The sequence below is a fragment of the Scyliorhinus canicula genome, chromosome 16 (assembly GCF_902713615.1).
Source record: "Scyliorhinus canicula chromosome 16, sScyCan1.1, whole genome shotgun sequence".
NCBI classification, from domain to species: domain Eukaryota; kingdom Metazoa; phylum Chordata; class Chondrichthyes; order Carcharhiniformes; family Scyliorhinidae; genus Scyliorhinus; species Scyliorhinus canicula.
In genome coordinates, this window is record NC_052161.1 from 137883933 (window position 1) to 137908058 (window position 24126).

Here is a 24126-nt window from a genome sequence, read left to right on the forward strand (position 1 = left end):
ATAATGAATCAATGTGCATATTTATTATTCTGTTTTGCTGTGTTTGATTGTTTTTGCACGAGATGAAAAAATACTGGCTTTGATCGTATTTTTAAAAAATTGTTTCAAACTAGGTGATTCTGTATGGATTTGAAGGGATAGTTAATTTTAGTTGTCCGTCCAATGTATATTGGCTTTTCACTTAATGCAAGGCGTTGTTATCAAGTGCTGTCACAGTGTTGAGAATTTTCAGCAGCTTCACTGCTGCCTCACGGCGCCAAGGATTCGGGTTCAGTCCCGGCTCTGGGTCACTGTCCGTCTGGAGTTTGCACATTCTCCCCCGTGTCTGCGTGGGTTCCATCCCCACAACCCAAAGATGTGCAGGCTAGGTGGATTAGCCACACTAAATTGCCCCTTAATTGGGGAGGAAAATATGAATTGGGTATTCTAAATTTTTTTTAAATTTAAACTCGCTGCCCCATGAGATTAAAATTGATAATTTACTTGAAAGAAATGTCACTTAATTCGCCGAGTAACTGTTTGCTTTGTATTCTTGCATTTCCTAGTGATGCACACACAAACGTTTAAATCGAAATAGAAATCAGTGTTTTCTACCGACGTGTGGCCTGTTGTGTTTCTGAGAGCAGGGGCCCTGTTTGCTCACGTCGCTGAGGTGCTGAGCCAGAAATGTGCAGTGAGTTCTCTTCGTTCTCAGCTAAGCTGTTCTCTAGGGCTGGGGGTGGTGGGTAGGTGGCGGGAGAAGGGGGGGGGGGTTGGGGGAGGGGTGACAGATTCCTGTCAGTTGAGCGCACAGCAGCTCCAGCAAAGGGAAATCATGGATCCGTGCAGGTAAGCAGGATTTATGGTGTGACAAGAGGAGGTCTGGGGAAAAGAAAGAGTTTGTGCAATAAATAGATTGCCCCTGGACCCGGCTCCCGTCTGCCGATTTCGTTTTTTGAGCACAATTTAAATTGGATCAACCGTGCCCCTCAGCTGTTCTTTTGTGCTGTGTAAATTTGTTCTTGCTGTGCTCCGATTTGGGTTACTCGGGAGCGTTAACTGGTCTTTTAAAGTGAAATGAATTATTTTCTCTGAAATTAGAACATTTAAACATGGAATTGCCACATTGGAGTGTCGGAAAAGATCTGTGATTTTAGAAATTTAAAATCGGTAGCTCAACTCAACATCACCTGTTCTTTTCCGTTCCATCTTTTAAAAAAAAATGTTAATGTACTGTTTTGGTGCATATCCCCATTTTGGGGATTAATCCTAGTGTCCCATGGAGGGATCCAAACATGTAACCATATGAAATGCATACAAGTTTCCACATTCTTTAAGCTCCAGAGACTTCTGCATATCGCTACATGACAAACATGTGCTGCATAGCACGAAAACTAGTAAGCAGCTGTTTTGATGAAGGGGTCTTTCTACAGCGTGTGTCGCGGGGTTGTTGTCTTTTTAGGTATCGTATCTGTTAGTTACGATAACCGTGATCCCTTGTGTCACATCCTCAACCTTTTAAATCTGCTCTCCACGTCTGCCTTTTATGTAAAATGTTATATTTACAGGTGACGTAAAGACAGATTTAATCAAGTAGGTCAAAGATTTGCACTCCTTAATGGAATTACATCTTGTAATTCCCAAGATGAAGTACCTATTCTATACATGCAATTGTGTTAGAGTAGACATTGTACAAATCTCTCCGCCCTCGAAAGGAGAACATCAAGAGAACACAGCAGCATTGTGACACTACTCAAAACCACAAGTTTTGATCATCAGATAAGAGGTGTTTGATAAGTCCAGGAAGGAAAACTGAAAACAAAAAGATTCCTCTCTTTGAGCATGTGAAAAACATAATGTTTAAGGCACAGTAATTGGAGTATTCAGCATGCCATGCCAAGATTAACACTTGATGCAAGTTTGAAAACTATAAATTTTACTGACAAACTCCTAAGACATAGGAACAGAATTAGGCCACTCGGCCCATCGAGTCTGCTCATTCAATCATGGCTGATATTTTCTCATCCCCATTCTCCTGCCTTCTCCCCATAACCCCTGATCCCTTTATTAATCAAGAACCTATCTATCTCTGTCTTAAAGACACTCAGTGATTTGGCCTCCACAGCCTTCTGCGGCAAAGAGTTCCACAGATTCACCACCCTCTGGCTGAAGAAATTCCTCCTCATTTCTGTTTTAAAGGATCGTCCCTTTAGTCTGAGAATGTGTCCTCTGGTTCTAGTTTTTCCAACAAGTGGAAACATCCTCTCCACGTCCACTCTATCCAGACCTTGCGGTATCTTGTACGTTTCAATAAGATCCCCTCTCATCCTTCTAAACTCCAACGAGTACAGACCCAGAGTCCTCAACCGTTCCTCATACGACAAGCTCTTCATTCCAGGGATCATTCTTGTGAACCTCCTCTGGATCCTTTCCAAAGCTTCCTTAGATACAGGGCCCAAAACTGCTCACAATACTCCAAATGGGATCTGACCAGAGCCTTATATAGCCTCAAGTACATCCTTGGTCTTGTACTCTCGCCCTCTCGGCATGAGAGGTGGTCCCGGTGGATTGGAAATTAGCAAACGTGACGCCACTGTTTAAAAAAGGAGGTAGGCAGAAAGCAGGAAATTATAGGCCAGTGAGCTTAACTTCGGTAATAGGGAAGATGCTGGAATCTATCATCAAGGAAGAAATTGCGAGGCATCTGGATAGAAATTGTCCCATTGGGCAGACGCAGCATGGGTTCGTAAAAGGCAGGTCATGCCTAACTAATTTAGTGGAATTTTTTGAGGACATTATCAGTGCAGTAGATAACGGGGAGCCGATGGATGTGGTATATCTGGATTTCCAGAAAGCCTTTGACAAGGTGCCACACAAAAGGTTGCTGCATAAGATAAAGATGCATGGCATTAAGGGTAAAGTAGTAGCATGGGTAGAGGATTGGTTAATTAATAGAAAGCAAAGAGTTGGGATAAATGGGTGTTTCTCTGGTTGGCAATCAGTAGCTAGTGGTGTCCCTCAGGGATCCGTGTTGGGCCCACAATTGTTCACAATTTACATAGATGATTTGGAGTTGGGGACCAAGGGCAATGTGTCCAAGTTTGCAGATGACACTAAGATGAGTGGTAAAGCGAAAAGTGCAGAGGATACTGGAAGTCTGCAGAGGGATTTGGATAGGTTAAGTGAATGGGCTCGGGTCTGGCAGATGGAATACAATGTTGACAAATGTGAGGTTATCCATTTTGGTAGGAATAACAGCAAACGGGATTATTATTTAAACGATAAATATTAAAGCATGCCGCTGTTCAGAGAGACTTGGGTGTGCTAGTGCATGAGTCACAGAAGGTTGGTTTACAAGTGCAACAGGTGATTAAGAAGGCAAATGGAATTTTGTCCTTCATTGCTAGAGGGATGGAATTTAAGACTAGGGAGGTTATGTTGCAATTGTATAAGGTGTTAGTGCGGCCACACCTGGAGTATTGTGTTCAGTTTTGGTCTCCTTACTTGAGAAAGACGTACTGGCGCTGGAGGGTGTGCAGAGGAGATTCACTAGGTTAATCCCAGAGCTGAAGGGGTTGGATTATGAGGAGAGGTTGAGTAGACTGGGACTGTACTCGTTGGAATTTAGAAGGATGAGGGGGGATCTTATAGAAGCATTTTAAATTATGAAGGGAATAGATAGGATAGATGCGGGCAGGTTGTTTCCACTGGCGGGTGACAGCAGAACTAGGGGACATAGCCTCAAAATAAGGGGAAGTAGATTTAGGACTGAGTTTAGGAGGAACTTCTTCACCCAAAGGGTTGTGAATCTATGGAATTCCTTGCCCAGTGAAGCAGTTGAGGCTCCTTCATTACATGTTTTTAAGGTAATGATAGATAGTTTTTTGAAGAATAAAGGGATTAAAGGTTATGGTGTTCGGGCCGGAAAGTGGAGCTGAGTCCACAAAAGATCAACCATGATCTAATTGAATGGCGGAGCAGGCTCGAGGGGCCAGATGGCCTACTCCTGCTCCTAGTTCTTATGTTCTTATGAATGCTAACATTGCTTTGTTTTAAGACCTGGTGTTAGGTCAGTGAATTACAGATTCGGTGTCAGTGCATACAATGGGAAGTATAAATCTCTTAATTTAAAATCACTTAATTCAAACTATCTATTAATTGAACATTTTAGGCACATAAGCCCTCCTGCTCTTTTATTTAAATTATTTCATTCTAATAATTGATTATTCACACTTTCCAAGTATTTGAATTTAAATATTGCTGAAAAGCGAGACAGATTGCCAAAGGTTTTTGTCTTTGAACTTGCAGCAGTAGACTTTAACAGGTTTGAAACTAACCTGAAGGGTGGTTAAATTGAGTTTTGGCAAGTGGAATGAAACCAGCTTGAGTCCAGACGATTTGGACTTTACTTTGGCTGCAGTATAATGTAACACTGTCAGCCTATGCTCTCTAAAGCCATCTACGGTGCAAAGTTACCCCGTGCCCCAACGTGGCCATTTTCCAATGTAAGAGCATTTTAATTTCGAAACACGAAGCTTTATTTCAATAGCCTTTGACATGTCGTATCACTGAAGCAGCAGTAACTAGCGTCAGTAAATTACAGTGACTTTTCGGAACTCTTAAAGTTGTAGCTTAAGATGCATTTAAGAGGAAGGTAATTTAACGTAGAAAATTAAAAGGTAACGCTGTGCTATTCAGGTGAAATAGAGCTCAAGTGGAACATGCTCACTGACATGAACTAAATGACATGTTCCGATGCTGTAAATGTATTGTAATGCTCACAGGTCATCGAGAACTTGCATGTGTTGTAGGTCCAATCCTCGGTGTGTGCTGAGTCCACTGATCTCATCTGGGGCAATTGTACAGCGCTACAATGCTTCAGTGAAACTGGCTACAGAACAACGAACCGGGGTTGTTGGGGGGGGGGGGGGGCTTCTGCTGATCTCTCGCTGGGAAGGTATTTTTTGTGTAAGGACAGGATCAGGTTCAGTGAAGATGTTTCCCCCTCTTAACTAACCTGCTGATAACTGTTGGCTGACCTCACAAATAAAGAGTGCTGGTACCCCAGTGCGATAACTACCATCAGCATGAGAGAGAAAAACGCGAGAGGAAATTTATTGCAAATTATTTATTGGCACGGAGAAAACAAGAGCCTGCATTTATATAGTGACTTGCTCTGGTTGAGCTCGAGCACTGTATAGTCGGTGTAGTATTTTTGAAGTGTATTGATGGTAGGAAATGTGGCAGCCAATTAGCATACAGTCAGCTCTTGCAAACAACCATGTGATGGGACAATGCAAAAGCAAAACCTGAAATCAAAACAGAAAATGCCAGCAAAGCTCAGGCTGTCAGCATCTGGGGAGAGAGAATCAAGATGGTGAATTGAAATGGCAACCAACCAAAAGATTGGGGCCGCGCTTGTGAGGCCAGGGAAGGTGTTCCGCAAAGCGACCTCTCCGTCTGGGTTTAGTCTCCCAAAGTTGAGACCACATTGTGAGCAGCCACGCAGTAGACCTAATTGGAAAAAGTGCAAGTAAATCGCTGCTTCACCTGAAGGAAATGTTTGGATCCTTGTGAGGAGGGAGGAGGCAATGGGGCCGATGTCACACCTCCTACGATTACATGGGTAGACACTGTGGGATGAGGTTGACGTGTTGAGGGGGATAGAGGAGTGGACCAGGGTGTCGCAGAGGGAACGGCCTCTCTGGAATTCTCATGGGGAGGTGAAGGGAAGATGTGTTTGGTGTTTGCATTGTGCTGGAGTTGACAGAAATGGCAGAGGAAGATCCTTTACATATGGAGGCTGCTGGGGTGGAAAGTGAGGACAGGGGCAACTAGGAGGGAGGCGAGGGAAGGGGTGAAGGAAGTATGGGAAGTAGGTCAGTCATGGATTGAGGTCTAGTTAATTTTTTAAAAAACAGTCAATTTATGCACCTGCAATGGCACATGTAAGTGGTGTAAATTTTTATTTCTTGTAACCGTACACATCTCTTTCTGTAGTCAAGGGAAGCCATTGTCCAGCTGAAAGGTTTTGAAGCAAGCTCTAAAAATAATGAAGCCTCTCTTTCCCAAGAAAGTAATTTAATATGTTGCCCACATCTGCTCACGGTCAGCTGTCCATTGACAGTAGTGTAATTACAGGAGTTATTCAAATCTGCTGGTGATTCTAGGCTGAAGGATACCGACTGAAACATGGCGCTTGAACACATAGATGTCAGTTCTGGCGAGTGAGTTGGCTGAGGATTGCAAATTGGCAGGCACCTTGCAATGAGGATTACGCTCCAGGCAGAAGCAGTAACATGTCCTTTTTCGCACTGCCTGCGGGTTTCTGAAAAACTTCAAAACAAAGCAGGGGGTTGGGTTGTGTTGTATCGCTTGCCATTTCACCTGTGCCATCTGACTTTAAATGGTGGCACAGTAGCACAGTGGTTAGCACAATTGCTTCACAGCGCCAGGGTCCCAGGTTCGATTCCCTGCTGGGTCACTGTCTGTGTGGAGCCTGCACGTTCTCCCCGTGTCTGCGTGGTTTTCCTCCGGGTGCTCTGGTTTCCTCCCATAGTCCAAAGACGTGCAGGTTAGGTGGATTGTCCATGCTAAATTACCCTTAGTGCCCGATGGGGTTGTTGGGTTCCGGGGATAGGGTGGAGGAGTGGGCTTAGGTAGGGTGCCCTTTCCAAGGGGCGGTGCAGACTCGATGGGCCGAATGGCCTCCTTCTGCACTGTAAATTCTATGATAGACGGATAGCAGTCCTGCACAATGGGTTGGAGGTTCAGGTCCTCGTTGACTGTAATAGTATAGACATGGGCAGTGCACATTTTAGATTATTCCCCCCACCATGCCATACAAGACACCAACTCTTGCATAGATTCTGTGTAGCCAGTGTCCCTTTGATACCTTGATGCTTAGTTAACGTTGACCATGGATCGTAAACAGTATTGGCCTATTTACCTAGAGTCCGTGCACCTGACTCTACCCACACAATGCTCCATACATCCTGCTTTTCAGCAATGGTCACTGCATAGTGATCTGGAGTAGGAGCACTGACTAATTACCTCTCCCTCACCCATGAATACACAGGATAATTGTTGTGCCTGGTTGCTGTCCCAGCAAGTCATCAGCAAACAACACAAATAGGGATTCGAACTCTGCACTGTTGATCTGCAATATAACAGTGGACCAGGTGGACATCTTTTCGCACCAAACCCCCACTTGGCAAGTGAAAGGTGCTTTTCTAATTGGAGGGCTGTGACTAGTGGTGTTCCGCAGGGATCAGTGCTGGGACCTTTGCTGTTCGTAGTATATATAAATGATTTGGAGGAAAATGTAACTGGTCTGATTAGTAAGTTTGCAGACGACACAAAGGTTGGTGGAATTGCGGATAGCGATGAGGACTGTCAGAGGATACAGCAGGATTTAGATTGTTTGGAGATTTGGGCAGAGAGATGGCAGATGGAGTTTAATCCGGACAAATGTGAGGTAATGTATTTTGGAAGGTCTAATGCAGGTAGGGAATATACAGTGAATGGTAGAACCCTAAAGAGTACTGAAAGTCAGAGAGATAAAGGTGTACAGGTCCACAGATCACTGAAAGGGGCAACACAGGTGGAGAAGGTAGTCAAGAAGGCATATGGCATGCTTGCCTTCATTGGCCGGGGCACTGAGTATAAGAATTGGCAAGTCATGTTGCAGCTGTATAGAACTTTAGTTCGGCCACACTTGGAGTATAGTGTTCAATTCTGGTCGCCACACTACCAGAAGGATGTGGAGGCTTTAGAGAGGGTGCAGAAGAGATTTACCAGAATGTTGCCTGGTATGGAGGGCATTAGCTATGAGGAGCGGTTGAATAAACTCGGTTTGTTCTCACTGGAATGACGGAGGTTGAGGGGCGACCTGATAGAGGTCTACAAAATTATGAGGGGCATAGACAGAGTGGATAGTCAGAGGCTTTTCCCCAGGGTAGAGGGTCAATTACTAGGGGGCACAGGTTTAAGGTGTGAGGGCCAAGGTTTTTTGTTAAAATAATTTTTATTCAAGTTTTTTAATAACAATAACAAATTTTCTCCCTACAATTTATAACAAACAAGGCGTTTTTCCACGCCAAAACAAAACAAGAAAATAACTCTTTTCCCCCCCCCCCAAAATAAATAATAACAAATAGCAATACAAGAAAGAAGAAAATAACATAAACACCCCCGCCCCCCCCCCCCCCCCCCCCCCCCCCCCCCCCCCCCCCCCCCCCCCCCCCCCCCCCCCCCCCCCCCCCCCCCCGCCGCAGAGACCAACCACTCTCTACCCCTTCGCCAGGGAATCGAGAAAGGGCTGCCACCGCCGAAAGAACCCCCTGTACCAACCCCCTCAGGGCAAATTTCATCCTCTCCAACTTGATGAACCCGGCCTTGTCGTTGACCCAGGTCTCCGAACTCGGGGGCCGCGCATCTCTCCACTGTAACAGAATCCTGCGTCGGGCTACTAGAGACGCAAAGGCCAGAATGCCGGCCCCTCTCGCCTCCTGCACTCCCGGCTCCGAAGCTACCCCAAAGATCGCGAGCCCCCAGCCAGGCCTGACCCTAGACCCAACCACTTCCGACAAAATCCCCGCCACCCCCTTCCAAAACCCTTCCAGAGCCGGACAGGCCCAAAACATATGGGTGTGGTTTGCCGGGCCACCCGTACACCTCCCACACCTGTCTTCCCCTCCGAAAAACCGGCTCATCCTTGCCCCCGTCATGTGAGCCCTATGCAGCACCTTCAGCTGAATTAGGCTGAGCCGTGTGCAAGAGGAGGAAGAATTCACCCTCTCCAGGGCGTCCGACCATGTACCATCCTCAATCTCTTCCCCTAACTCTTCCTCCCATTTCACTTTGAGCTCATCTACTGAGGCCTCCTCCTCCAGCATCAGTTGGTAAATAGCCGAGATCTTCCCTTCCCCGACCCACGTCCCCGAAAGCACCCTGTCCTGCACCCCCCTTGGCGGCAGCCGCGGAAACTCCTCCACCTGCCTCTTAACAAAGTCCCTGACCTGCATATACCTAAAAGCGTTCCTAGGGGAGAGGTTCCACTTCTCCTCCAGAGTTGCGAACTTCCCATCCACGAAGAGGTCCCCAAACTGTCTGATGCCTGCCCTGTGCCAACTCCCAAATCCCCCACCCGTTCTCCCTGGCGCAAAACGGTGATTGCCCCGTATCGGGGCCCAAACTGAGGCCTTCACTTCCCCCCTATGCCGCCTCCACTGTCCCCAGATTTTGAGAGACGCAACCACCACCGGACTCGTGGAGTACTTTGTTGGGGGGGAGTGGAAGTGGGGCCGTCACCAAGGCCTCCAGACTCGTACCCGCACAGGATGCCACCTCCAGTCTCTTCCATGTGTCACCCTCCCCTTCCGTCACCCACCTGCGAATCATCGCCACGTTCGTCGCCCAATAATATCCACACAGGTTGGGCAGTGCCAGGCCCCCTACCTCCCTTCTTCGCTCCAAAAATACCATCCTTACTCTCGGGGCCTTCCGCTCCCACACAAACCCCAGAATCGACTTATTCACCCTTCTAAAAAAAAAAAGCCTTCGGGATCAACATGGGGAGGCACTGGAAAAGAAACAAAAGCCTCGGGAGCACCGTCATTTTAACCGACTGGACCCTGCCCGCCAACGAGAGCGGCAGCGCATCCCACCTCCTAAACTCCTCCTCCATCTGCTCCACCAGCCTCGAAAAGTTAAGCCAATGCATAGCCCCCCAGGTCCTAGCCACGTGGACCCCAAGATACCTAAAGCTCCCCTCGGCCCCCCTCAACGGGAGTTCCCCTATCTCCCTCTCCTGACCCCCCGGGTGCAGGACAAACAGCTCGCTTTTCCCCACATTTAACTTGTATCCCGAAAAGTCCCCAAACTCCTCAAGTATCCTCAGCACCTCTGGCATCCGCTCAGCCGGGTCCGCGACATACAGCAGCAGATCATCTGCCCCTCTACCCTTCGAGTCCCTCAGCGCCATGGCCAGGGGCTCAATTGCTAACGCGAAGAGCAGGGGAACTGTGATCATGATGTCAGAATGTCCCAAAAGTGCTTGATCGGCAAAGAGATAATTTGTGAAGTATAGTCGCTGCTGTGATGTAGGAAACACGGAAGTCGGTTTGTGCACGGTCCCACAAATGGTGCTGATAATAACCAGGTAATCTGAGTCAGTAATGTTGATTGGAGGATAAATATTGGAGAAACCTCATCCTTGTGAAAGTACAATGGAATATTTTCGCCCAAGAGGGCAGACTGGGGTTTGGTTCAACATCACATCCGAAGAACTGCAGCGTTGACAGTGCAGCATTCCCTCAGTACTGCACTGGAGTGTCAGCTAGGTTTCCTACTCTAGTCTCTGGGCCATTATAACTTGAAGGGACGTGCAGTACCCAGCGAGCTCAAAACGGGAGGCCCAAAATATGATGACCGTAGAGCTAGGAAATTTGGGGGATTAACTTTGCGGCCACATAACGCAGCACGGTAGCATTGTGGTTAGCACAATTGCTTCACAGCTCCAGGGTCCCAGGTTCGATTCCGGCTTGGGTCACTGTCTGTGCAGAGTCTGCACATCCTCCCCGTGTGTGCGTGGGTTTCCTCCGGGTGCTCCGGTTTCCTCCCACAGTCACAAAGATGTGCAGGTTAGGTGGATTGGCCATGCTAAATCGCCCTTAGTGTCCAAAATTGCCCTTAGTGTTGGGTGGGGTTACTGGGTTATGGGGATAGGGTGGAGGCGTTGACCTTGAGTAGGGTGCTCTTTCCAAGAGCCGGTGCAGACTCGATGGGCCGAATGGCCTCCTTCTGCACTGTAAATTCTATGATAATCTATGATAACGCGCAAGGGGTTTTGCTGTCAAAATACTTTGATTTCCCATTTAAAGGTTTTTTCCCCATGTTTTCTGCAGCTAAACAGTTTTCAATTGTAAATGTTGCTTTGATTATTGATGAAAGGAAATTAGCCTGAAAATCTGGTATTTAAAGAGAAACATTTTTCCTCTCATTAAGTGATAACAGAGTGACCGGAGCTGAACAGATGAACCGTGAAGGTGCCCACGGGAAGACTCCCGAGGAGATGTACATCCAGCAGAAGGTGCGAGTGCTGCTGATGCTGAGGAAGATGGGATCAAACGTGAGTGATGAACATAACATGCAAATCTAGTTTTAACTTTCACTAGGGGTATAGGTATCAAATAAATCTTTGTTAATAAAATTAAAGGATGACTTGGGGAGGTTGTTCAACCATCCGGACCCTGCCGGCTTTTTGAACCTTGGAACCATAGAGTCCCTACCGTTCAGAAGGAGGCCATTTGGCCCATCGTGTCTGCACCCACCCTCTGAAAGAGGCTCACTCCCACGCCCTTCCCCCGTAACCCCATAACCCCACCTAACCTGCACATCTTTGGACCGAGAGAGGAAACTCCAGCACCTGGAGGAAACCCATGCAGCCACGGAGACAACATGCAAACGATCCCAAGGCACTTCACAGGAAGCTTTGTCATGCGAGTGTCCCTTTAAGAAAGGTTTTTGTCTTATCACATGGCTTCAGTGATGTCATTTTGTGGGTGGAGCTGAGCTGTGGCTGAGAGGTTTTTAAAGTTTCACTTTCAGTTTTACTGCTTTGGACAACAGAAAGAGAAAGAAATGTTGTTTTCCTGTCTTTCTATGCTTTCATTTTAAGGAGGAGTTCCAGTAAAAAAAAACATTGTTTATAGCTACCTGCTTTGGTAACTTAAAATATATAGTTTGCTTTCCAGAAGGGTTTACACCTGCTGGTGAGACGGGGTCAGAATCTCAGGGAAAGCCAGTCTTATTCAAGTGAGAATGCAGTGTTGGGTCACGCCCTTGAAAAGGGGTTTTTGGTTGAATGGATTTTGTTTTTGAATTGGAACAGTTAAGGGGGAATTCATTAAGTGTTCTACATAGATTACTGTAGCTGGGTGGCGTCTTTATGTTTGTAATTGATACAAATTCTTGCTGTGTGTTTATATATAATATACAATTATTATATATATATTAACTAAGTTCTTAGAATAAAGCTTGTTTTGATTAATGTGTCTGGGAAGACTGATGAATCATTCCTGAAGGGAAGGCTCTTGTGCTCATCCTAGTCAAATTCAACAGAAAGGTCAGGTGTACCTCATAATACACTTTGGAGTTTTTAAGCCCTGACCCATAACACATTATAAAATAAAATATGACACTTAATGGTCAAAGAGGTAGGTAATAAAGAATGTCTTTGGGAAGTGCAAGGCCCAGGTGAAATTTGAAAGCAGGGATGAGAATTTTAAAATCTAGGCATAGCTGGGACGAGAGCCAGCATGGGTCAAGGAGTCTGGTGCCTGACTTTATATTCTGTGTAGTCCCAGTTTATAGTCTGGAAATATATTTTCAACCCTCAGAATGATTGATTCTATAGGTATAAATGTTTAAGAACTGGTAATTGGGGAAGATGTTGAAGTTAGAAATCAGTCTCTGTTACCAGTAGCTAGCAGCAGAACTACCTTCCAGCACCAATAATAATTGGTAATGCCGATTCAGAATTGAGTACAAACCCAGGCAGCTAGAAATTTAATCCAGCGGTGTGAAGCGATATTAAAATATATGCAAAAATTACAAGCGAGCCCAAGAAACTAACTTTAATCTCTCCTTTATATGGTTTTTGAGATGGAGGGAAATAAAAAGCACTCCGAGGAGTTTGGAAGATATTAGAGCCCTTCTAGGTTTCTGATACCCCAGAGTGACATACATTAATGATAGTAATGAAACAAAACATTATTTTTGTGTAGCGAATTTGATCTTCAATGGTAAACCAATAATTGTGGAGTTTATTCCACTCGGAGAGGCTCACAGCCTTGCTCACAGCTGCACCGCTCTTTAATTATTCTGTACCCCTTGTGGAATTAATTTTGCGCTCGGCGGTTAATGACAAACTATCCATACTGCTGTGAGGCACTTGTATATCGCCAATTGACCTGATTTACTACTGATCTAAACTTTAAGTTCTTAATTTTCAGTATCTTCCACACATCACTGGAGTAAGGCCCTGTCGATGTTAGATTTGAGCACTGACACCCAAACTTTCTCCAGTGGTGTATGGAAAGGGGGGGGGGGGGGGGGGGCTTAATGTTTAAATTGCTTCCATATCATCAGGATAGACCGAACAACTGGGTTCAAAGAAAACTTGACGGGAGAGAGGAAGTGAGGCAGTTACCAAGGCGCCCAAACTAGGACCCATACAAGAACTCTTGTCCATCTTTAAAAAAAATTAATTTACAGGATGTGGGCATCGCTGGTTAGGCCAGCATTTATTGCCCATCCATAGTTGCCTTCAGAAGGTGGTAGTGAGTTGCCTTCTTGAACCGCTGCAGTCCCTGAGGTGTAGGTGCACCCACAGTGCTGTTAGGGAGGGAGTTCCAGGATTTTGGCCCAGTGACAGTGAAGGAACGGCAATATATTTCCCAGTCAGGGTGGTGAGTGACTTGTCCTTCTAGGTGGTAGTGGTTGTGGGTTTGGAAGGTGCTGCTTAAGGAACTTTAGCGATTTCTTGCAGTGTATCTTTTAGATGATACACACGGCTGCAACCTTTCACCGGTGATTGAATGTTTGAGGCACGGATAGCAATCAAGCGGGGCTGCTTCTCCTGGATGGTGTTGAGCTTCTTGAGTGTTGTTAGAGCTGCACTCACCCAGGCAAGTGGAGTGTACTCCATCACACTCCTGACTTCTGCCTTGTAGATGGTGGACAGGCTTTGGCTGGGGATCAGCAGGTGAGTTACTCGCTGTAGGATTCCTAGCCTTTGACCTCTACCTCCGTAGTTCCAGTGAAAACAATCAGAGTTTATCCAACCTCACATAGCTAATACCCTCCAGGGGGAGGCAATGGAATAGTGGTATTGTCACTGGACTAGTAAACCAGACCCAGAGTAATGCCCACTGCAGTTGGTGAAATTTGAATTCAATAAAATACCTGGAATTAAAACCAGGAGAAGGAAGGAAATCTGCCGCCCATACCTGGCATACATGTGACTCCAGATCCACAGCAAAGTGGTTGACTCCCCTCAATAAACCTCTTCTGTACACTCTCCAAAGCATCCACATCCTTCTGGTAATATGGCGACCAAAATTGTGCCCAATATTCCAAATGTGGCCGAACTAAGGTTCTGTACAGCTGCAGCATGACTTGCCAATTTTTATACTCGACGATGAAGGCAAGCATGCCATATACCATCTTGACTAACTTATCCACCTGTGTTGCCACTTTCAGTGGTCTGTGGACCTGTGGCTAGATCTCTCTGCCTGTCGATACCCCCCACAAGGGTTCTGCCATTTATTGCATAATTCCCACCTGTATTAGATTTTCCAAAATTCATTACCTCACATTTGTCCGGATTAAACTCCATCTGACATTTCTCCACCCAAGTTTCCAACCGAGAGAGGACAGAGTGCCATACTAGAGTTTTAGCGTTGGGCAGAGTTAATTATACAGGCCTGAGGAAAGAGTTGGCCCCAGTAGAATTGAGGGTAGGACAGTTGAGGAACAATGGCGGATGTTTGAGGAGTTACTCAGCACCATTTGTTCCTCAGGAAGAGGAATTGTAAAAGGGAGAAAAATATTCCACAGCTAAACAAGGAAGACAAAGAGGACATAAAGGCAAAATCTGCTAGGGCATACGATACTGCAAAAGCTAGTGGTAAACTGGAGAATTGGGAGAACTTTAGGGGTTAGCAAAGAAGCTGCGAAAAATAGAACCAAAAAAGCTAAGATTGACTACGAAAGGAAACTAGCAGAAAACATAAACACTGATACCAAGAGCTTCTATAAGTATATGAAGAGTGAGAGAATAGCTAAAATAAATGTTGGCCCTTTAGAGGACGATACTGGTGAGGTAATAATGGGGAACACGCGATGGCGGAGGCAATGAACCAATATTTTGCCTTTGTCTTCATGGTAGAGGATAATTTTCCAAGAACTGCAGTTAATGCAGAGGAGCTTAGTGCAATAACCATCACTATGTACATGGTATTGAATAAACTAATGGGATTAAAGGCAGATAAGTCTCCGGGACCTGATTGCCTGCACCCTAGGGTATTAAAGGGGGTGGCAGCAGAGACGGTGGATGCATTGGTTGTGTTCTTTTGATTCTGGAAAAGTCACGGTGGATTGGAAACACACTAGTGTAACCCCTGTATTCAAAAAGGAAGAGAGGCAAAAAGTAGGAAACTATAGACTGATTAACTTGACCTCTGTGGTGGGAAGTTGATGAAATCAATCATTAAGGAGGAGATGACTGAATATTTGGAAAGACAAAGCTCAATTCTTCATTGTCACCATTTATGAAGGGTTAGTCATGCATAACCAACTTGCTTAAGTTCTTTGAGGACGTAGCCAGCAAGGTGGATAATGGGGAACAAGTGGGTGTGGTATATCTAGATTAACCCACTTTAGATTAACCCACTTTTGTCAGATTTAACCTCCACTAGGGCAACATGGTGGCGCAGTGGGTTAGCCCTGCTGCTTCACAGCACCGAGGTCCCAGGTTCGATCCCGGCTCTGGGGCACTGTCCGTATGGAGTTTACACATTCTGCCCATGTTTGCATGGGTCTAGCCCCCACAACCCAAAGATGTGCGGGCTAGGTGGATTGGCCACGCTAAATTGCCCCTTAATTGGAGAAAATTCATTGGTTGCTCTAAATTTATTTTTAAAAAAGATTTAACCTCAACTACCAGACGAGCATAGTTCATCTTATGAAGTGGTGAGGCCCAATCTGGGCCATCCAAAGTCCCAGATAACAAAAGCTAGAACTGGCAGGATGAAACGGTAACGCCCCCAGATTGGCTCCCCTCCCTGGGGGATTGACCAGAAAGTATTCACTCTTATCCAGATTCACTTAAACCCAGAAAGGGAGCCAAAATTCCAAAGTAGCTTCATTATCTCCTCCATAGTGGAGATTAATCCGTAATTTAAAGGAACAGGTCGTCTGCATATAAAGACACCCTTTGTTCCCTCTCTTCCTGCCATGTCCCCTTCCACTTATCCGAAGATCTCACCGCTATTGCCAAGGGTTCAATCGCTAAGGCAAACAAAAGTGGAGATAGTGGACACCCCTGTCTTGTACCCCTATTCAACAAACACTGCCTCAAACTATAGGCATTAGCCTGGACACAAGTCGTGGGGGCTTTATACAATAGTCAAACTCTCAAAACCCAGATCGTTCTCCCAAGGACCTCAAAGCGATTCCCACTCCATCCTATCAAATGCTTTTTCGGGGTCCATGGACACAATCACCTGTGGCTCGGTCACAGGAGAGGGGCAAAAAAAATATTCCAACAACCGTTTTATATTGGCTGTCAATTGCTGACTCTTGACAAAGCCGGTCTGGTCTTCCGCAATCACCCATCACACAGCCAGCAGTTTGGCGTCTGTGTTCAAAAGCGATATGGGTCGATAAGACACATATTCCATGGGGGTCTTTGTCCTTCAGGATAAGAGAAATCGAAGCCTGTTCAAGTGTAGTAGGCAATCAACCTTGGGACAAAGAGTCGTTTAACATGTCCAATATTGGCGACACGGTGGCGCAGTGGTTAGCACTGCTGCCTCAGGGCGCCGAGGACCTGGATTCCATCCTGACCCCGGGTTACTGTCCGTGTGGGAATTTGCACATTCTCCCTGTGTCTGCATGGATTTCACCCCCAAAACCCAAAGATTTTTTTTTTTTTTATATAAATTTAGATTACCCAATTATTTTTTCTATTAAGGGGCAATTTAGTGTGGCCAATCCACCTTCTCTGCACATTTTTTGGGTTGTGGGGGCGAAACCCACGCAGACACGGGGAGAATGTTCAAACTCCACACGGACAGTGACCCAGAGCCGGGATCGAACCTGGGACCTCAGCGCCGTGAGGCGGTTGTGCTAACCACTAGGCCACCGTGCTGCCCTTCAAAACCCAAAGATATGCAGCGTAGGTAGATTGGCCACTCTAAATTGTCCCTTAATTGGATAAAAATTAATTGGGTACACAAAATATTTTTTTTAAGAATATGTCCAATATTAATAGAGTCAACTGACCCAAAAGCTACTTCTAGAACTGGATGGGGAACACATCAGGGCAGGGTCTTTACCCATTGGGGCTGGTTTAGCTCACTGGGCTAAGTCGCTGGCTTATAAAGCAGACCAAGGCAGGCCAGCAGCACGGTTCAATTCCCGTACCAACCTCCTCGAACAGGCGCCGGAATGTGGTGACTCGGGGCTTTTCACAGTAACTTCATTGAAGCCTATTCGTGACAATAAGCGATTTTCATTTCATTGCACTGATCCAGTACCTTTCAGTATCTCCTCCGGACATAATGGGGCCTCCAGCTCCTCCTTCCTGTCTCCGCCAATGGAAAGGACAACCCATCTAAAAATTCGGCCATGTCTGAACTGCTCTCCCGGGACACTGACCTAAAGAGATTATTGTGAAATGTCTCGAAAGCCGCGTTGACTTTGCCCGCGGTGGAAGTCATGTTCCCACTCGAATCCCTGACTTGTATGAACTCCCGGGAAGCCGCCTGCTGCCAAAGCTGATGGGTGAAAAGACGACTGACCGTCTCCCCATATTCATAAAATATCCCCCTGGAGCCCTGCGGCTGGCCTGCCCACCGTACCTGTTGGCAGCAGTTCACACTGCGTCTGCAGCTTCTCTCTGCTCGCCAGCATCTCCGGGCTGTGGTCAAGCAAGTACTGATGGTCCACTTCACTTCAGGGGTAGAGTCCACCAGCCTCTGCTGCCCACCGTCGCAGTCCCGTCCATACGTGCCTTATAGGAGATTATCTCCCCTCTAACAACTACCTAAAGAGCTTCTCCTTAAGGTGGATGGTGAGACAGTCTTGTTCTTATTAAACCTGACATATTCCTCAATGGCAGAAGTCGGAAGCCGGAAAAATCATTTATCTGCTAATAGCGCTGCATCCAATCTCCATGGTGGTCGCTGAGAGGGACCGACTCCAGAATCAAGTCCACAAACATAGAACATACAGTGCAGAAGGAGGCCCATCAAGTCTGCACCGACCCACTTAAGCCCTCACTTACACCCTATCCCATTACCCAATAACCCCTCCTAACCCTTTTGGACAATAAGGGCAATTTATCATGGCCAATCCACCTAACCTGCACGTCTTTGGACTGTGGGAGGAAACCGGAGCACCCGGAGGAAACCCACGCAGACAGGGGGAGAACGTGCAGACTCCGCACAGACAGTGACCCAGCAGTGAATCGAACCTGGGACCCTGGCGCTGTGAAGCCACCGTGCTAACCACTATGCTACTGTGCTGCCCTCACAAAGTGTGCCCCGTGGTCCGAAATTACAATAGCCGAGTAATCTGCTTTCCTCACTCAGAGGAGAAGGGGCCGACCCACCAGAAAAATGTCAATCCTGGAGTAAACCTGATGAATATGAGGGGGGAATCCTTATATCTTTGATATAAAAAACACCATAGCTCCGCCCCATGTTTGCTAAACAATCTCCTTTCCATGTTAATATGTTACCCCGACACAGTGAGCTGTTATTTTGCAGAATAAAGTGATAATTGTAAAGTTCAGTCATAAGGAATTTCAGTGAAGGGTTCACACCGATGATGCTTTGTGTGCTGAGTGCAACTAAATTAGAAAACTGATTTGAGCTGCTGCGGTCCACGTGGTGTAGGTACACCCATTGTGCTGTTTGAAAAGGAATCCCAGGTTCATGACCCAGCAGCAGTGAAGGAACTGAGATATCGTTCCAAGTCAAGATGGTGTGTGGCTTGGAGGGGAACGGCACCCTTGCAACTCTTGCGTGTGCTCAGTGTGCATGACTCTGTTACCAAAGAGAAAATGCTGGAAAATCTCAGCAGGTCCGACAGCATCTGTAGGGAGAGAAAAGAGCTAACGTTTCGAGTCCAGGTGACCCTTTGTCAAAGCTATAAGACAAAGTGGGAAATATTTACACTGCGGAGTGAGAAGAAAGATGAGTCATAGCCACAGAAACTCAGGGAAACGGGGTGCTATTAGCCACAGAAACCACGGGGAAAAGAGTGCTAATGGCAGTCCCCAGAGAGAACAAAAGGTGTGAAAGCCGTGACTGTTAGTTTGGCTAGGAGCTTCTCTAACATTAGGAAGGTGTGTACAGCCTAGTAATGGAGCAAAGTACATTGTGAGCAAACACTGTAAGAATGACAGAGAGCATTATTACTGAGCTCCCAGTGAGTAACAGGTGGCTGTCAATCTTTACTCAATGAAATATTAATTTTGAGACAATAAACCCCACCTTAAAATGAACTTAATCGCTCCTTTCCCTTCCTCCTTTCCTTATCTCCTCATTCTCTGAGGGCTGTGACTCCTGGTTGGGATATGATCCCACATGCACCTCCAGGTTGCTCATCAAAATGGGTATTGTTCATGCAACAGCCTAGACGGAGTTTTATTTGACTGAGGCTTTTGATTCTGTACTTGGAAATGGCACTATTACCTGTTTGCCAATTCAGTTCTGCAACACTGGCTGTTAAACCTTCAGCATCGGCTCGGGGATTAAATCATTTGTGTAAAAAAAAATATGTCGCAGTTGTTCTCTGGAATGAAAATGATCCTCGATATCTGCATTCATTAGCTGCGGATCATCCCTTTGTGTTTAAAGAAACGCTGCGTTTGATGACTAATTCTCTACAAACATCTCATAAAGCTGTGGAGTATGTGGAAAGGACACAGAAACACAGAACATACAGTGCAGAAGGAGGCCTTTTGGCCCATCAAGTCTGCACCGACCCACTTAAGTCCTCACCACCCTATCCTGTAACCCAATAACCCCTCCTAACCTTTTTGGTCACTAAGGGCAATTTATCATGGCCAATCCACCTAACCTGCACGTCTTAGGACTGTGGGAGGAAACCGGAGCACCCGGAGGAAACCCACGCAGACATGGGGAGAACGTGCAGACTCCGCACAGACAGTGACCCAAGTCGGGAATCGAACCTGGAACACTGTAAAGCCACAGTGCTAATCACTTGTGCTACCAGGATTTGAGGGCTTGCCTCAAGTAAATTTTACTGCTATTTTGATGATTATTGGGGTGACAGCAAGAGAACTTCCAGAGGGAAGATGAACATTTTTTCCAGCTGATGTTTTCTTACCCCCATTTTTGAAATCAGTCATTTAATCACTGCGTCAAGTCAGAAAATAAGTCTGTATTAGTCAGAGAAGTTACTACTTTGATATCTTGCAGTTTTAAAAACAAAAAGCAGTGGATTGTGTACTCTTTCTGGCAGTCGACCATTTAAGCATCTGAAAAGATGAGTTGGGTTGACAAGATAACCTGTATTATTGTCACAAGTAGGCCTACATTAACATTGCAATGGAGTCACTGTGAAAATCCCCTAGTCACCACACTCTGGCGCCTGTTCGGGTACACAGAGGGAGAATACAGAATGTCCAAATTATCTAACAGCACGTCTTTCGGGACTTGTGGGAGGAAACCGGAGCTCCCGGATGAAACCCACGCAGACACGGGGAGAACTTGCAGACTCCGCACAGACAGTGACCCAAGCCAGGAATCGAACCTGGGACCCTGGCGCTGTGAAGCAGCAGTGTTAAGCACTGTGCTACCCTGCTGACGACGTGGTATGTAAATCAATCGATGCATTGACAGAACTCAACTGCAGGTATTTGGACATAAACACAATATCTGCGCACAAAAGGTACGGGAGCAACAGAATTCAATGTTTCAGCCATTGAGGTGGTAACACTTGAGTCGTCCCTGAGGCAAAGACATATGTCAACAGTGTCTTTTACCGACTGTGATCTCCTGCAGTGGAACCTGGAGTGAGTCTTGGTTGCTACAGCTTTGATCCCAGTTTGCTGAGTCCCCACTTTTATTCTCTTGTGAGGATGCACTGAGTGGAGGCCAGCCACCTATCCAGAAGGGTTATCCTTGATTATCCTGCCGTTTCCCAGGAGCTATAGATTAATCTCCTGGACGCTGCCATAAGCAACCTGGGAGAAAAATCATAGGGGAAATGTTTTTAAATGTTTCTTCAAATTCTTTAGACATTATTAGTTATGAAAGTATTGGAAAGGAGGGTGAGCAAACCTTCAGGAATTTGTCCAACCAGAGTTAGAAAATGTTCTCTGTAGAGAGATTGCCTTCGTTCTTGCAGCCAATTTGAAGAGCAGGACTGATGCATAACTGTGCTTAGAGGGAAATAATCTCAACAAAAGATTCTGATAATACCTAAAACAGTCTATTCTCCATCATCAGCAAAGTGATGGAAGCAGTCATCAAAAGTGCTATCAAGCAGCACTTACTCAGCAATAACCTGCTCACGGACACTCGGTTTGGGTTCTGCCAGGGCCACTCAGCTCCTGACCTCATTACAGCCTTGGTTCAAACATGGACAATAGAGCTGACTGCCAGAGGTGAGGTGAGAGTGACTGCCCTTGGCATCAAGGCAGCATTTGACCGAGTATGGCATCAAGGAGCCCGAGCTAAACTGGAGTCAATGGGAATCAGGGGGAACTCTCAGCTGATTGGAGTCATACCTGGCACAAAAGAAGATGATTGTGGTGGTTGGAGGTCAATCATCTCCGTCCCAGGACATCACTGTAGGAGTTCCTCAGGGTAGTGCCCCAGGCCCAACCATCTTCAGCTGCTTCATTAATGAATCTTCTTTCCATCATAAGGTCATTTGTAGATGATTGCACAATGTTCAGCACCATTCGTGACTCCTCAGATAATGAAGCAGTCCACGTCCAAATGTAGCAAGGTCTGGTTAATATCCAGACTTGGGCTGACAAATGGCAAGTTCCAATCGCACCATAAAAATGCCAGGCAATGACAATCTCATACAAGAGGATCTAACCATCGCCCCATGACATTCAATGGCATTACCATCACTGAATCCCCCACAGTCAACATCCTGGGGGGGGTTACCATTGATTAGAAACTGAACTGGACTAGCCACATTAATACTGTGGCTGCCAGGGCACATCAAAGGCTAGGAATCCTACGGTGAGTAACTCACATGAGCCCCCAAAGCCTGTCCACCATCTACAAGGCACATGTCAGGAGTGTAATGGAATACTCTCCACTTGCCTGTGTGCAGCTCCAGCAACACTCGAGCAGCTCCAGACCATCCAGGACAAAGCAGCAGCTTGATTGCTCCCCCTTCCACAAACAGTCAAACCCTCCACCACTGACAAACTCAAGGTTCCTTAGGCAGCACTCTCCAAACCCACGACCACTGCCATCTAGACGGACAAGAGCAACAGATACCAGGGAACCTCACCACCTGGAGGTTCTGCTTCAGGTAACTCGCCACCCGACTTGGAAAAATATCGCCGTTCCTTCACTGTTGCTGGGGCAACATCCTGGATCTCCCTCCCTAACCGCACTGTGGATGTACCTGCACTTCAAGGACTGCAGCGGTTCAAGAAGGCAGCTCACCACCACCTTCTGAAGGGCATCTAGGGATGGACAGCAAATGATGGCCTAACCAACGACGCCCACATCCCGTAAATGAATAAAAATTAATAAATAATAAAATAGTGAGTTTTGAACAGTTTGTCATAATTTGACTTCCCACAGCAAGATCTTTTTGAAATTGTATTAATTGTGAAATATATCACTTCCATCCTTCACCTAAAGGCATTGTGTCCTGGCTACAGTTCTCCAGGTGATTGAAGTGACTCTTGCATCTTTCTCAAGTGGCCATTCTTCATACGAGAGACGAACCCTGGAGGATCACAGTCAAGCCCAATCACGCCCTGTCCTTTGAGTTCCAAAGAAGAGACCTATTTGACTCAAAACATCAACCCCGTGTCTCTTTCCAAATATCCGACCAGCTAACTTTTTCCAGCACTGCCTGTTTTTACTTTTCAATCCTATCCATGTGTGTGAACATTCCTGCGGAGCTCATTGCTGCCCAATGACCTTGACTAATTTCCTTCCCCATCACCCCACACCGTGCTCTAAATCAGGAGCAACAAAGAGTTCCAATTATTGGATCGACTGAGACCAGCTCGCTGAGGACTTGGATCTCGAATCTGTATACAACAACCAGTATTCAGTTTATTTAGATTTTGCTCTTGGGATGCTGCAGTGCTGCTTTTTAATCGAGTGTTGCTGTCGGAACGTGAAATTGAATACAGCTCGGCTACGGTACAGTGTGACAGGCACATGCTTGCAACAGCAGCTTGTTGTTCAACACATTACAACAGCTGTGATGGCCATTAGACTCTTCTGAATTGTGTTGTTTTCCTGCAGGGGAGGGCAGAGCAGAGTTTAATTTCCTCTGCTAGTTTTCCTGCCATTGCACACAAACTATTCAAAAAGTTAACCCCATTGGCACATGGGTGAGAAACATGACGTTCAAATCATCCTGACTCTGCATAAATTGGCAGGCTTGTGTTGATTCCAGATTCTGATGGGAAAATAGTATACTTCCCAGGAATTACTTCAGTCATTGGGCAAACAGTTGATCAGTCGAATAGGTACCTATCAGTAGTTTCAGGTATTTATATTTGTTGAAATGTGAGGGTTCATGGCTCGTTCCAATTAATTAGGGTAAAAAAGGAATTGAATCTTAGATTGGTTCGCAGACATCTAAATGACTGGATAAGACCATTGTGGTCTATCTAGCTAATATCTAAGAAATATTATTCCCATGACACAGTAGCACAGTGGTTAGCACAGCTGCTTCAAAGCTCCAAGTTCCCAGGTTCGATTCCCGGCTTGGGTCGTTGTCTGTGCGGAGTTTGCACTTTCTCCCCGTATCTTCGTGGGTTTCCTCCGGTTTCCTCCCACAGTCCATAGATTTGCCGGTTAGGTGGATTGGCCAGGCAGAATTGCCCTTAGAGTCCAAAAAGGGTAGGTGGGGTTACGGGGATAAGGTGGAGGTGTGGGCTTAGGTAGGGTGCTCTTTCCAAGGGCCTGTGCAGACTCGATGGGCCGAATGTCCTCCTGCACTGTAAATACTATGATATCTCCCTCATGCCCATTACCACGTTTTTCACCTGTACTTGTATAACTCTCTCAAAGTTGCTGATTCAATCAACTCCCTTGACAGTCCATACATAATGTTGACCAACCTCTGCTTAAGGCAACTAAAACCGAACTGTATTTTTCCGCCCTACCTCTA

General features: G+C 46.1%; 1 protein-coding gene across 4 annotated transcripts in view; it reads left to right on the plus strand.

Annotated features, from left to right (window-relative positions):
- The window catches only part of ctnnbip1 (catenin, beta interacting protein 1), a 112678-nt gene that overhangs the window by 32984 nt on the left and 55568 nt on the right, over window positions 1–24126 (plus strand). For 2 of the 4 annotated variants that reach the window (XM_038821265.1, XM_038821264.1), the window contains one exon: window positions 10987–11110. In XM_038821265.1, coding sequence (XP_038677193.1) covers window positions 11015–11110 — 96 coding nt within the window. In that variant the 5' untranslated portion in view covers window positions 10987–11014. Of the gene's footprint in view, window positions 1–560; window positions 674–776; window positions 829–10986; window positions 11111–24126 lie in introns of those variants that run through there. The other 2 variants (XM_038821266.1, XM_038821263.1) reach the window with 2 other exon arrangements.